Genomic DNA, 13932 nt, shown 5'->3' on the forward strand with positions numbered 1-13932 from the left:
TCGCAAAGAGTCGGACACGACTGAGCGATTTCACTATTCACTCTATCTATTTTAAACAAGTCTCTAGAACTCCCTTCCTTGCTCTTTATTTTTAACCCATACTTTATCAACTTTTCAAAAGCCGCCTATCTGCTATTTTAACACTAGAAATGACAACTTTCTCAAATAAAATAACAGGCAGAAAAGGGCAAGCAGGGGCTTCATTGGTAGTCTAGCGGTTAAGACTATGCGCTCCCAATGCAGGGGGCACAGGTTCCATGCCTGGTCCGGGGAACTAAGATCCCGCAAGCCGCATGGTGCGGCCAAAAAATAAAGAAAAGGGCAAGCTAGAACAAGAGAATCTAGGACAGACTCTTAAATCTTTAAAAAAAAAAAATCCCTGAGCGAGAGGGGAACACTACCAATCTCACTACCTACAGTCAAATATAAGATACAATTGAAGATTCATCTCTTAGTGCACAATGTCCAAGAACAATAAAACCCTTGACATATCTCAACTGAGAAACCAACAAAAAAAATAACCTCGTGGGAAACCTTAGAACCGCAGCCCAATCCCCCCTCCCTCCCGCCCCAAATAGCCTCAATACGGAAAGGCAGCTGAAGGACACTCCTATAATTTGGAGTTTTCTTATTTTTAGTACTAAATGCTCTCAGACTAATTGTCTAAAAGGGCAACCGCCTTGCACTTGTGCAGCTACACTCCAGTTGCTTTACAAACTCTTCAAGCAGGGATGAAAACTCAAAAAAATATACCCCCTATGAATAAAGAAATACCGGGCTAAAGAATGGGGATGGAAGACCCAGAGACGGCGGCGGAGGAATACAAGGACAAAGTAACACAAAGCGAGAATTGGGCGGGCAGGATGGTCAACGCCGAAGCCCCCGCACTAGAGTGGTTTCTCCCCGAGGGTAGGAAACGGACCGCAGGGCTGGCAACCACGCGAAGGAAAGGGTGTGGCTCCCCGCGGGAGAGGAGGGAGGAGGACAGGGTGGGAAATCCAGGCTGGGGGCAGCGAGTGGAATTGGGCGATGGCAAAAGAAACCCCTGGAAATTTCCAATCGAAACCGGGGCCGCTCAACCCAAGGCACAGCACACAGGCGCTGCCAGGCGCGGTGCTGCTCAAAATCCCCTGCTGGAGAGGTTACCCGGAGCGCACCCAGGAGCTTGCGCTCGTCCTTGGGGTGATGCAAAGTGAGGATACGATTACATTGGAACGGCACCTCCGCCCTAGATTGACAGAGGACCACCAAATCGGGCTAAAGGGAGCGGGGTGGAGGGGGAAGAGAAGGGGGCGGTGAGCTGAACTGGGGAGAAAACGACTGCGAAGGAGAATGAAAGGCAGCGAGAAGGGCAGGGATTCCAATGCAGTCCATTCTGAGACAGTCTAAGCGCGCAGGTGTAGAAGGGTCCCGAGAGAGCAGAAGGCTAGAAAATGTATAGGATTACAAAGCAAGAAAGGAAGCAAAACGCAAGCAAGCGAGAGAAAATGTTTTAGGAACGGACGACAGCAGAAAACCCAGATCAGATGCCGCTAGACGCCGAAAAGCTTAGCGATGCCACTGATGCAATGGGGATGGCCAGAGGGGAGGGAGTGATGAGAGGCAGAGGACGGCGCGAGACCCCAAGGGGGCGTCTGCCAAAGTAGAACAGACACCGGTACCTGTGCTGTCGGCCACGTTGCCCACGGAAGACGCCATCTGGAGCTTCTAGAGCGAGTGCAAGAAGGGGGTGATTGAATCCTGCAGCCGCCACTACTGGCAATAATGTTTCTAGAGGTAGGAGCACGAGGGCAGCAGCCGTACCAGTGCTTTGGCAGGCTTAAGCAGCAGCAACAGTTACAGCTTTCGAACCCTAGAACTCTGGTTGGCCATCTACCTCTCACGGTCTTGAAATGGCGGCGACGGCTCCTCGGCCGAAACAACACGGACCGGAACTACTTTCTGTTACAATCAAGTACCAGCGCGGAAGTAGCGCGGTAACCAGTGCTACCAACAAAATGACTATAATCAAAGTCAATCGCTCCTATGTAACCTTCCGCGCAGGGCCCATTGCGACAAACACGATTATGTCTAGAGCGCATGCGAGCAGCCGTGTCAGCCCGACTGGCTGTTAGGGCACTGTCTGGGACAGGAGCCACCAAGTTTTTTTTACTAGCGAAGCGGATGGTTTAAAAGAAACTATACACTTGAATGATACTTTTGCCAGTGGTATAGTCTGCTGCTGCTGCTGCTGCTGCTGCTGCTGCTGCTGCTGCTGCTCCTGCTGCTGCTAAGTCGCTTCAGTCGTGTCCGACTCCGTGCGACCCCATAGACGGCAGCCCACCAGGCTCCCCCGTCCCTGGGATTCTCCAGGCAAGAACACTGGAGTGGGTTGCCATTTCCTTCTCCAATGCAAGAAAATGAAAAGTGAAAGTGAAGTTGCTCAGTCGTGTCCGACTCCCAGCGAACCCGTGGACTGCATCCCACCAGGCTCCTCCGTCCATGGGATTTTCCAGGCAAGAGTACTGGAGTGGGTTGCCATTGCCTTCTCCGTGGTATAGTCTACCACCTAGCAAAGAGCATAGATTTTAATAGGAATGCCAAAGGCGTATACAGGTTTCATCAACTTCATTCGTATAGTTGAAAGATGATGAATCAATTCTGAGCAAGTAAATTTAAATGGTTATATTTCAAAGTCTAGAATTTAAAAGAGAGAGTTCCAATTTGAACACGTGTTAGTTCTGATTCCAGCCATTGGTTTAAGCACTTTGATTAAAAGGATTGAGTTTCTCAGGGCCAAATGAACCCAAGCATCTCAGATTTTGGCCATATAGCCCAAAAGTTCCAAATCCTCTTGGTGTTCACGATAATTTTGCCCACAGTATTACGGCAAATGCTTCACAACTCAGGGACATGCTGACAGTTTGCACTGCAAAGGCAGCAGCCATAAAAATGTTAAAGATTCATATTCTTCAAAATCCATGACCCTTCCGAGTTGACTTCATTTCCACCACATTGCTTTGTGAATTGTTACAATCAGTGATACCATTTAACTCAAGGCAGCTCAACAATGATAAATTGATTCATTTGCCATCTACCTAAACCACACATCTAGAGACTAAACTGCTGCGCTTCCTTGAACAAATCAGTTCTTTATGATCCTCCTGCAGTTTCAAGTCCACTGTTCAGACGTTTTGTCACATTTGGTATTAATTTATATTGCATCTCTTGTTCCAGAAAGGATTAAAGTAGCTTGCCACATTAGCAAGAAATTACAAACCAATGAAGGCAAGAAGCTGGGGCTCTCAGAGCCTTTTTATTTCCCCAAAAATAGTCCTTGATCTAAGACAAGTCTGTGAGTTTATTCAAAATGTTTCTACTACCTAGTCATCTGACCACTCTTATTTTTAAAAAAAACTTAGGTCCTCAAATTTTGCTTTAATTTATTTGAGACAGTTCACATACTGTTAATTATGGATATGAGTGCAGAAGAAACTTGTAATATTGATAATTTCTTCTATTACATCCATAATTAAAAGTCAGGTACAGTGAAAAAGTTCACTGCACAAACTTTCCTGGAAATTGGGCACCAGCTTCTTCTCTTAATTTAACTGGTAAAACCTTCCCCCCACCCCACTCCCCCCGATGCCCCACCCCTCACTACAAGTGTTTGATCTGTGGTGAATAAAATCAGCTTTTCAACTTTTATAACAGACTTCTCAAATTCCACTGGCAGATGTTTAGGCCTTCCTGAGTAGAGGGTGCTTAGCTAATTAAGTAAAATTCTTCTTCAATGCCAAGTTATGTTGCCAGCTGGGCCAGCTATTTGGCCCATCCATACTTGTGTCTAAGTTTCCTTCTCCTGAGAGAGGAATCAAGGGATGCTGCTGGGAAAAGCTGGGTGGTGGGGCTCACTGTGAATCAATAAGGAAACACCCCCCCACACCCTGTTGGAATCTCAAGAACCCCCTCCAGGTGCTTTCCAGGAGTAGCACCTGGAGGGTTTAGTTTGAAGGACTTACCAGATAAAACCATCTTCTTTGGCCAATCAAGTAACACTTACTAGAGTCTGTGCAAGGCACTGTGGGAGATGCAAAAATCAATGGGAAGATCTTTGCCCTCAAGGAAATTGAAGCCCAGTTAGTTAGACTCAGAAAGCCACTAGAGCATAAAAAAGAAGAGCATTATAAAGGTGATAAAATACATCAGTGTCTGTAAATATCTGAGAAGGGAACAGTCACTTCAGGCTGGAGAAGGGTGACGAAGAAGGCGTGACCTAGGTGTTGAAGGGGGTGCTTCTGTGTGTTCTCTTTCACACCGATTTCTGTTTAGTGTTTTGTTTTGTTTTCTCCCTTTTATGGGTAGCAATTCAAAATTCAGAATCATCTAAAACAAACCAGATGCTTCTTCCACCGCAACCCCAAACTTTGCCACCTTAATAACACCGCTAATGGTGTATTAGTTTTCTGTTACTGTCCCACAAATCACCACCAACTTAGCGGCTTGAAACAAATACATATTTTGCAGCAGTTGCACCAGCGCTCGGTGAGGGAGCCTGAGACACGCTCTGGCCGCCGCCACCAAATGGTTCAATGAAGCTGGAAGAATACACAGATGTAGCACCGCAGGCTCATCAGATGTTTGCGGATACTGTTCCAGAGAGAGATCGACCTCCACCACCCCCCCCCCGGATTAGCTAACCAGTCATAACAAAGAAAATTTGTTTAAAAACCTCCCGGAAATCGTTGAACCCGAATAAAAGGATGAAACTGATTTCATGGTAGCACAGCAACCATCACTAGCCAGTGAGTTTGGAAAACATGATTCCTTATTTGGTAGCTGCTATGGTAAAGACATGGCCAGCTGGGATATCAACAGGGAAGATGAAAAAGAACAAAATAGATCAAAGAGTGAAAGCCTAATGGGTACCTTAAAAAGGTGGCTTTCTGCAGAACAAAAGCAGAAAGGCAAGAGGATCGCACCCTCTGGGAGCTCTGCCAGATGAGGATGCAGTGTCCTCTCCTCAGCACCAGTCGTTTTTAAAGATGTGACTTCTGAAAGATCAATAAGGTCCACTTCCCTTGGCAATCATCACTATAGTCATACCCTTTAGCCTCTTGACCAGCAAACTCTTGAGGAGGCCTGTATCAAAATGGAGGAAGTAAGATTCAAAGTCTTGGTTCATTCTTCCAATCCAGATCCAACACAGAATGATGTCTGAAAATATTTTCAGTCTTCAGACTGAAACTGTGTGCTGAGAACAAAATAATTGAAGAGTTTAGAATCTCAGAATGGAGATTTGCATCTTCCCTCAATGAACCTGTAGTTATTGGACTTATGCCTCAAGGCTGCCCTTGGGACTTCCCTCCTGGTACAGGGGCTAGGAATTTGCCTCCCAGTGCAGGGGATACAGGTTTGATCCCTGATCTGGGAAGATGTCACATGCCTCCGAGCAACTGAGCAGATGCACTTAGAGCCCTGTGGTCCTCAACTAGAGAGCGTTGAGAACCCAGGGCACAACAATGGAGGGTGGTCCGTGAAGGAAAGGCTCAAAATCCCCTCCGGGTCCTCCCCACCATTCCCTGCAAAACAAAGAACTCTCTCACTGGAAGAAAAAAAATGGACGTTCAGGTTGATTACGCCCAGCTCCCAGCCTGTCCCAGCCTCTGGCAGATCTCCAAATGCCTTGCCCCAGCCGTTTAAGAGAGAACTATTCTGAACAACCTTGGAGAAGAACAGGCCCCCTTAAGACAGTAGATTTCCACATATATGCCTATATATACTTACTCTTTTCTTGGGTTAGTGCAGCAGCTCACTAATCTGACTACTGCCCCTTCTCACCTCATTAAAGGTGATCTGTTCCTGTAAAGTGCCCGTCTTGTTCTTTCTCCGAACCTCGCTTTCACTGACTCCCTTACCCTACAGTCCCTACTTGCCACGACTAGAGAAAGCCCTCTTGGCAGCAATGAAAACCCAGCACAACCAAAAATAAATAAATTATTTTTAAAAATACTGCGTTTGATATTTTGTGCCTAGAAATGAGGTAATGTATGCTTTGGAAGGATAGCCTAGCTATTGTCTGGATAGTTCTCCCATGTAAGTTTCTGCAGTTCCTTCTCAATCCAGAGAGAACTCTTTCTCCCAAAATGAAAATCCGAAGACAAGGACCTAGTTGTTGCCCTAGAAAACTTTGTGGATCCGTCTATGTATAGCTTGTTCATTGACACCACAGGTGTCACGTTGCAAAGCCCAAGAGTGAGTCATGATGATGTCCCTCCACACTCACCATTACAGAATAATCAAATCCAAATGAACATCACTGGGCTTACCAGCACAGATGTCCATGTGTTTGAAAGTATGTGTGCTATCATATGAATTTTGATCCTGACTCTGCTCCTGTGGTTGCAAGAGTTATGACTCAATGGAAAGTAGTGGTCTTATGGTTGTGACAAGCTTTACAGAGGAGTTGAAAAAACTTGCGAAATAAGGATAGTGCTGGGGACCAATCACATGCTGGGAGAAGGAAGGAAATCTAGCAAAAATGCCAGATGGTTCTTTTCTTGCTCCAGCTAGTTCTGATGACTGTTATCTTTTAAGCTCCAGCTATCACTCCCATAGTAAAACACTTTACACTAGAATTGAGCGCTCAAATGTTAGGTTTTGCTTTTATGAACAACCAGATATGGATGGACAATTTGCTGATCTAATTAAGCATTCAGCCAGAAACTGGGAAAATAGAGCTTTTTGTTATTCAAGGTCTCCGTTACCTGGATATGCAGTTTACCCTGTCAGACTGACCAATCAAGTATCAAGATTCCTGCAAGTGCATTCTTTGCCACACCTGTGCTGTTTTGTTATATGTCAGCATATCAGAATAGATTTATTTAACAAACTGCTTTTGCCAAACAAAATGAAGAATTATTGAAAGATTAGGAGAACCCTCCATCTTGCACTTTGGGTTCCAGAAATGAGACTGGACTATAGTTTATAAACTTACATTACTATCAAAATCTTTCACTGCCATAACTGTTCAAAATTAAAGTGAAAAGAAAAGCCAATTTGTTTAGGGGTGAGGAAGTATTGCCAACATGTCTTGAGATCATTTTTGGTTCTTTAAAAAGAACCAAAAGGTTTGAGAAGTGTGAGTTGTATTTTATCATATGCAAAATAATGACAATGTAAATTATCAGATTCTCCTTAATCTATGCCCCCCCCCAAGTCCTTTGCTGCTATCCATTGTGATTTTTATGCATTGAGAACACATTTCACCTGTATGCAACCTGAAGTTAAGCTGAAAGAAATTTTTAGAATAAAAATTGTGGTCTATTTAAGTGGCCTGTTTTCAAAAGATAGTGTTGAAGAAACATGCCCATGTGATAAAATGCAGAATTTACATATACACTAAAAAAGATCTTTAATCTTATACTGTAGAAAGATTTAGAATTATGAATTGACATAGATTGGGTAATAAAATGAAGATCTGCAATTTATCTTTTATGACAATTTTTTTTCTAAATTGTTTTTAAGGTTGTGCTAATTTTTTGGTTGTGAAAAGTTCAGTTTTTCTGTTGCCTTCATTTTCATCCAGTGATTTCTATATTTTATAAAAATGGCCTTGCATTTAAAAATCTTGAAGAAATGTAGTCTATTTAGAAATTGTTGCCTTTTCTGTCTTTATAAACACTGACACAAATTGACATAATATATAAAGACCTATGGAACTAGAACTATTATTAAATAAATATTACACGAATTTAATTCCTATGGTAGCAAGTTTTTACATCTGTACTTTCCTATGCTGAATGCTTTATCTCAGTTTCTTCAGTTTAGTCAACATTTTCTTGGTAGCACTTGATTGTACCACTAATTTGCATAAATGGATTGGAAGATTCTCTCGCAATATTAAAGTTTACATTAGGTTTGGAATTGACTTAGATAAAAAGAAAACATTGTTTTGCAGTTGGATTTATATTTCTCCTTAATGTAGTCACTAGTAAAATGTGCTAGATTTGACCTCTGCCCCCACCAAAGACTGTAGTGGAAAAAAGTGTGGAAATTCTGAAGCATTGTGTAAGAAAAGTATTAAACCATATGAGATATATGGAAGTCTTATTGCCTATCATATGTACTGCCATTTTTGAAAGTTTTTTACTTGTTTATTTTAAATTTAGCCAAGTCTTGAGTAATTTGAAATCATTAAACATTTTACCTCTGATTCAGTAGTCATGGGGGTGATTATCCCTAATATTTTTTTATTTTGAAATGCAGAGTGTTTATTCATTGCACAATGCTGTAACATAGTGTTTTGATATTGCCCTGTCTTGAAAATGTTTCCATTTGCACAAGAAAAATGTTTCTATCTAAGATGACACATGTAATTCAAGATGTTTCTTCCTTTGTCACTAAGTTTTCCCTAGCCTCATTTAACCACAAGAGTAAAAGTCTTTTTTTAAAGTCTTAAGTCAAATTTATTTGCTTTGTCATTCAAACATATCTATATCCCTATTTTTTTTCTCTATTTGTTCTTTAAGGTCAGAATTGAGATATTACCAAGAAAAGGCACAAAGCCATAATATCATGGCACTATTTCTTTTGACTTGAGAGGAAAATACTGAGTTTTGGCAGATACTGATTATACCTTGTTGTGGAAACTCCTCTCTCATTTTCTGATGTTTCTACCTAATAAGAAGATGGAGACTATTATAATAATACCATTTGTGTTCACTATAAGCTATTCATATTAAGAATTATTACACAGTTGTAAGCTTGTTATCAAATTAATGTAATACATTTAAACTATTCTTTTGCAAAGTTATTTATTTTTAAACAATTTAAAATGTATCTGCTGCTGCTGCTGCTGCTAAGTCGCTTCAGTCGTGGCCGACTCTGTGCGACCCCATAGACGGCAGCCCACCAGGCTCCCCGTCCCTGGGATTCTCCAGGCAAGAATGAGTTAAAAATCTTGTGCATCCATATTAGATGGCACGTGTTGTCAGAGAGCCAGTGTATATTAATAATAACTGTTGAAATGACTTTTCCATGTTCTAGAAGCATTTACATGTACTTTGTGTGAAACCATGATGTACAGAAGTCTTTGGACTTCCCTGAAACACATTTTTATTTTACTTTACTATTTTTTTATTGAGGTATAGTTGATGTACAATATTATATAGGGTTTTAGGTATACAATATAGTGACAATTTTTAAAGGTTTATATTCCATTTATAGTTATTATAAAATATTGACTGTATTCCCTGTGCTATACAATATATCCTTATAGCTTATTTATCTTATGCATAGTAGTTTGTACATTTTAATTCCCTACCTCTTGTCTCTCCCCTCCCCTTTCCCTATTAGTAAACACTAGTTTGTTCTCTCTATATCTGTGAGTCTATTTCTGTTTCATTATGTTCATTTATTTAAGATCCCACATGTAATTGATATCATGTAATATTTGTCTTTCTATCTCTGACTTATTTCACTAAGCATAATAGCCTCCAGGTCCATCCATGTTGTAGCAAATGGCAAAATTTCGTTCTTTATAGCTGAGAAGTATTCCATTTTGTATTCATATACCATATCTTCTTTATCCATTCATCTGTTCATGGACACTTAGGTTGCTTCCATACCTTGGCTATTGTAAACAGTGCTCCTGTGAACATTGGGATACATGTCCCTTTTCAAATAGTGTTTTCATTGTCTTTAGATATGTACCCAGGATTGGAATTGCTGGATCATATAGCAGTTCTATTTTTAGTTTTTTGAGAACCCTCCATACTGTTTTCCACAATGGCTTCATCAATTCACATTCCCACCAACAGTGTATGAGGGTTTCTTTTTCTCCATATCCTTGCCAACATTTATTTGTGTTCTTTTTGATGACAGCCACTATGACAGGTGTGAGGTGATATCTCATTGTAGTTTTAATTTGCATTTCCCTGATGATTAACAATGTTGAGCATCTCTTCATGTGCCTGTCCATATGTCTTCTTTGGAAAAATGTCTGTCCAGGTCATCTGCCCATTTTTTAAATGGATTATCTGTTTAAATGTTAACTTTTTAAAAAATTTGTGTTATTTTAGAGGGAAAATGTCAATACTGTTCTATTCAGAAAGACAATTTTTAATGTGTCTTTGTGAAGCTGGATGATAAAATACTTTAAAGAAATATGCCCTGTTATAATGCAATCTGAAATTATTAGGTTCTAACAATATATAAACTAAAATAAAAAATTTTTGCCAAAAAATAAATGTATAAAAAGAAAAGTTTATTGCAGTATTTTACACTTTTGTATTAATACATAGAGAGCCATTAGACATAGGTAGTACAACAGAATGTAAAATGTTAATTTTACATGATACTCAAAGAGTCTAGTTAAAAATGGAAGGGAAGGAATTTCATGGTGGTCCAATTTTAGTATATGTGCTGCTGAAGTGAGCACTCCCTGGTGGTCCAGTGGTCTGCACTCTCACTGCCAAAGGCCCAGATTCAATCCCTGGTAAGGGAACTAAGATCCTGCAAGCTACGTGACCAAAACAAGTTTAAAAAAATATGTATGTATATATATATATGTATATATATATATATATGTGTGTGTGTGTGTGTGTGTATGTATGTATGTATGTATGTATATAATTTCTGGGCCAGTATTATTGAAACTGGATAAAAAGATAAAAGTTACTAAAATCTTAAATAGATTATGTGCAATGTCTCTGCTAGAGGTAAAAGTCTAAACATTTTGTTTAAAATGCCTTCAGAGGGCTTCCCTGGGAATCCACCTGCCAATGCAGGGGACAAGGGTTCAACCCCTGGTCCAGGAAGATTCCACATGCAGTGGAGTAACTAAGCCCCTGCACCACAATTACTGAGCCCTCACTCTAGAGCACGCATGGAGCCGCTACTGAAGCCTGCAGAGGCTGGAGCCTGTGCTCTGCAACAAGAGAAGCCACCACAATGAGAAGTCTGTGCACTGCAACTAGAGAAAGACAGCACAAAAGCAACGAAGACCTAAGGCAGCCAAAAAAAATTAATTAATTAAAACAATAATTTCCTCTATAAAATGGCTTCAGAGGGACTTTCCTGGTGGTCTAGTAGTTAAGAATCTGCCTTGCAATGCAGGGGACATGGGTTTGATTACTGGTTGGGGAAGTAAGATCCCCCACACCACAGAGCAACTGAGCCCGGGTACTCAGGAGCCTGAGCATGCCATGGCTAGAGAATTGGGGTTCTATTCCACATGAGGCAGCAAAGATCCTGTATGCTGCAACTAAGATCCAATGCAGCCAAATAAATAAATATAAAAAAAATATATATAAATAAATGCCTTCAGAAATTGCAGTTTTAATTATTGTACATTTCATGTTGTGAGAGATATTGCTTTATGAATGATTCAATAATAGGTATTTATATATATATATATATATATATGTATACAGTAATGCGGAGAAGGCAATGGCAACCCACTCCAGTATTCTTGCCTGGAAAATCCCATGGGCAGAGGAGCCTGGTTGGCTGCAGTCCATGGGGTCACGAAGAGTCGGACACGACTGAGCGACTTCACTTTGACTTTTCACTTTCATGCATTGGAGAAGAAAATGGCAACCCACTCCAGTGTTCTTGCCTGGAGAATCCCAGGGACGGGGGGAGCCTGGTGGGCTGCCATCTATGGGGTCGCACAGAGTCGGACACGACTGAAGCGACTTAGCAGCAGGATATTGTAATTGCTTTTCATCAACATTTTTTTCTTTTTTAGTTGCACTGCTCCACTTGTGGGATCTCAGTTCTCTGACCACAGATTGAACCCAGGCTACAGCAGTGAAACCTCAGACTCCTAACCATTAGGCCACCAGGGGACTCTGTGAATTCTTTTTTTTTAATTGAAATGTAGTTGATTTAGTGTTGTGTTAGTTTCAAGTGTACAGCAAAGTGATTCAATAATACATACATATATTTTTTTTCAGGTTTTTTCCATTGTAAGTTATTACAAAATATTGAATATAGTTTCCTGTGCTATACAGTAGGTCCTTGGTCTTCAAATGTGAAGTCTTTGAAAAACAAAATCATTACTATCAGCAATAGACAGTTCTGTTGAATACTCCAATAAAGAACAATTGCCCGTTCCATAAATAACTTTGCATTTCTAGAATAAAGTGTTGATATGCTAGTAATCACAAATTTCATTTCTTTTAGTACTTTTTTAATCTGGTAAAGAAGGTTTTTTTATAACCTCTTTATTAATCAATTATGACATGACAAAATGTTTAGCTGCTGTTTCTGAAAAGTGTTACAAACTCTACATCTAGAGATGATGAAAAATCCTTATGGAATTTGTGATAAGTACACATGTTGGGTTAGAAATTTTACAATCATGGTGTGTCATGAGATTAATACTTGCAAACCAGACTGCTGTAGTTTATACTTTTTCTCTGTTTCAAATCAGGTGTGTAAAACCATTTGTATTTAGAACCTCACTTATCATCCCAAGTCCACTGACTGCAATATGTGGTTTGGATTGTAAATAAATAATAGCAATTTCTTGCACACATTTGGAAATAAACTGTACACGAATTTATGTATCTACTTCTATATACAGTGTATAAATAAAATTTTCATTTAAAAACATATACCAAACACACACACAACACACACATTTATTTTTTCACAGTTTCCATGGATCAGAAATCCAGGCACAGGGACTTACCTGGTGGTCCAGTGGCTAAGACTCCGTGCTCCCAATGTAGGAGGCCTGGGTTTGATTCCTGGTCAGGGAAATAGATCCCACATGTCACAACTAAGACCTGGTGCAGCCAAATAAATAAAAATTTTTTTTTTAAAGAGAAGGAAAGAAAGAAATCCAGGCACAGGTTAACTGAGTCTTCTGCTTAGGGTCTCATCAGCTGAAATGAAGATGTCAGGCTGTAGGCTCATCTGAGACTTCAGATATTCTTCCAAACTTATGTGGTTGTGGCAGAATTTTAGTTCCTCGTGGTCATAGGACCACAGTTTCCACATCTTTAATAGTAGTCATCTTGGAAGGTACTCTCAGCTGGTAGAGGCAACCCAAAAAGTCAGCAATGGAGAATCTCCCTCAGGTCAAATTCCTCTTGCACTTTGAATCTCACCAGAAAGAGCCCCATCTCTCCCACTTTTTAAAAATTGTGATAAAAAATAACTTAAAACGTACCATCTTAACCATTTTAAGTGTACAGTTCAGTAGTTCTAAGTATATTCACACTGCTGTGCAACACATCTCTATAACTTTTAAACTTTGCAAAACTGAAACTCTAGATTCATTAAACAACTCCCCATTTCCCCCTTCCCCAGCCCCTGGAATTTACTTTCTGTTTCTATGAATTTGACTACATTAATGTGAGTGAAATCATACAGTATTTGTCTTCTGTGACTAAAGAGAGACCAGCTGGTTAGGTCAGCTCACTTAGGATAATCTAGGTGTTTTTTTTTTTTTTAAGTTAGATGATTCTGAATTACATCTGCATAATCCCTTCACAGCAGCACCTAGATTAGTTTTTGAGCAAAGAGCTGGGAGAAGGTGTGTATTGACCAGGAGGGCAGGAATCCTGGGGACCACATTAGAATCCTACCTGCAACAAATGGCAGAGTAACCCTGGAAAAGGAGAAGTGCTAACTAGAGGCTGTCAGTTTCACATACTGAGTTCAACTCTCATATACCATACTAGCCCTTTGGATTTGCCACATGTGAGCTCCAGGCAATAGAGCACAAAAAGAGGGAAACAGCCCAACCCCATATTCTAGCCTCAGATTAACTGAAGGATTTGGTAGCGGGTGGGGAAAGCAAAGACAAGTAAATTCATTGAGACCAAAATCTTTGATAAGTGCATACCCTGTCCTATACAATGGACAAAATGGAGATATTACTGATAATATCAAAGCTTCTGTGATGAAGAGCTGAACCATAAAATACATAAACTGAAA

At 40.4% G+C, this 13932-nt stretch overlaps 1 protein-coding gene and 1 pseudogene across 2 annotated transcripts in view; one reads left to right on the top strand and one right to left on the bottom strand.

Annotated features, from left to right (window-relative positions):
* The window catches only part of OGT (O-linked N-acetylglucosamine (GlcNAc) transferase), a 39705-nt gene extending 37782 nt beyond the window's left edge, over positions 1–1923 (bottom strand). The window contains exon 1 of one of the 2 annotated variants that reach the window (XM_013976398.2): positions 1662–1894. In XM_013976398.2, the coding sequence (XP_013831852.2) occupies positions 1662–1698 (37 nt within the window). In that variant the 5' untranslated portion in view covers positions 1699–1894. Of the gene's footprint in view, positions 1–1661 lie in introns of both variants that reach the window. The other variant, XM_013976396.2, reaches the window with a different exon arrangement.
* Positions 1893–6904, top strand: LOC102182391 (annotated as a pseudogene).
* The last annotated feature ends 7028 nt before the right edge of the window (positions 6905–13932 follow it).

The sequence above is a fragment of the Capra hircus genome (genome assembly GCF_001704415.2).
Source record: "Capra hircus breed San Clemente chromosome X unlocalized genomic scaffold, ASM170441v1, whole genome shotgun sequence".
In the NCBI taxonomy this organism is placed as follows: domain Eukaryota; kingdom Metazoa; phylum Chordata; class Mammalia; order Artiodactyla; family Bovidae; genus Capra; species Capra hircus.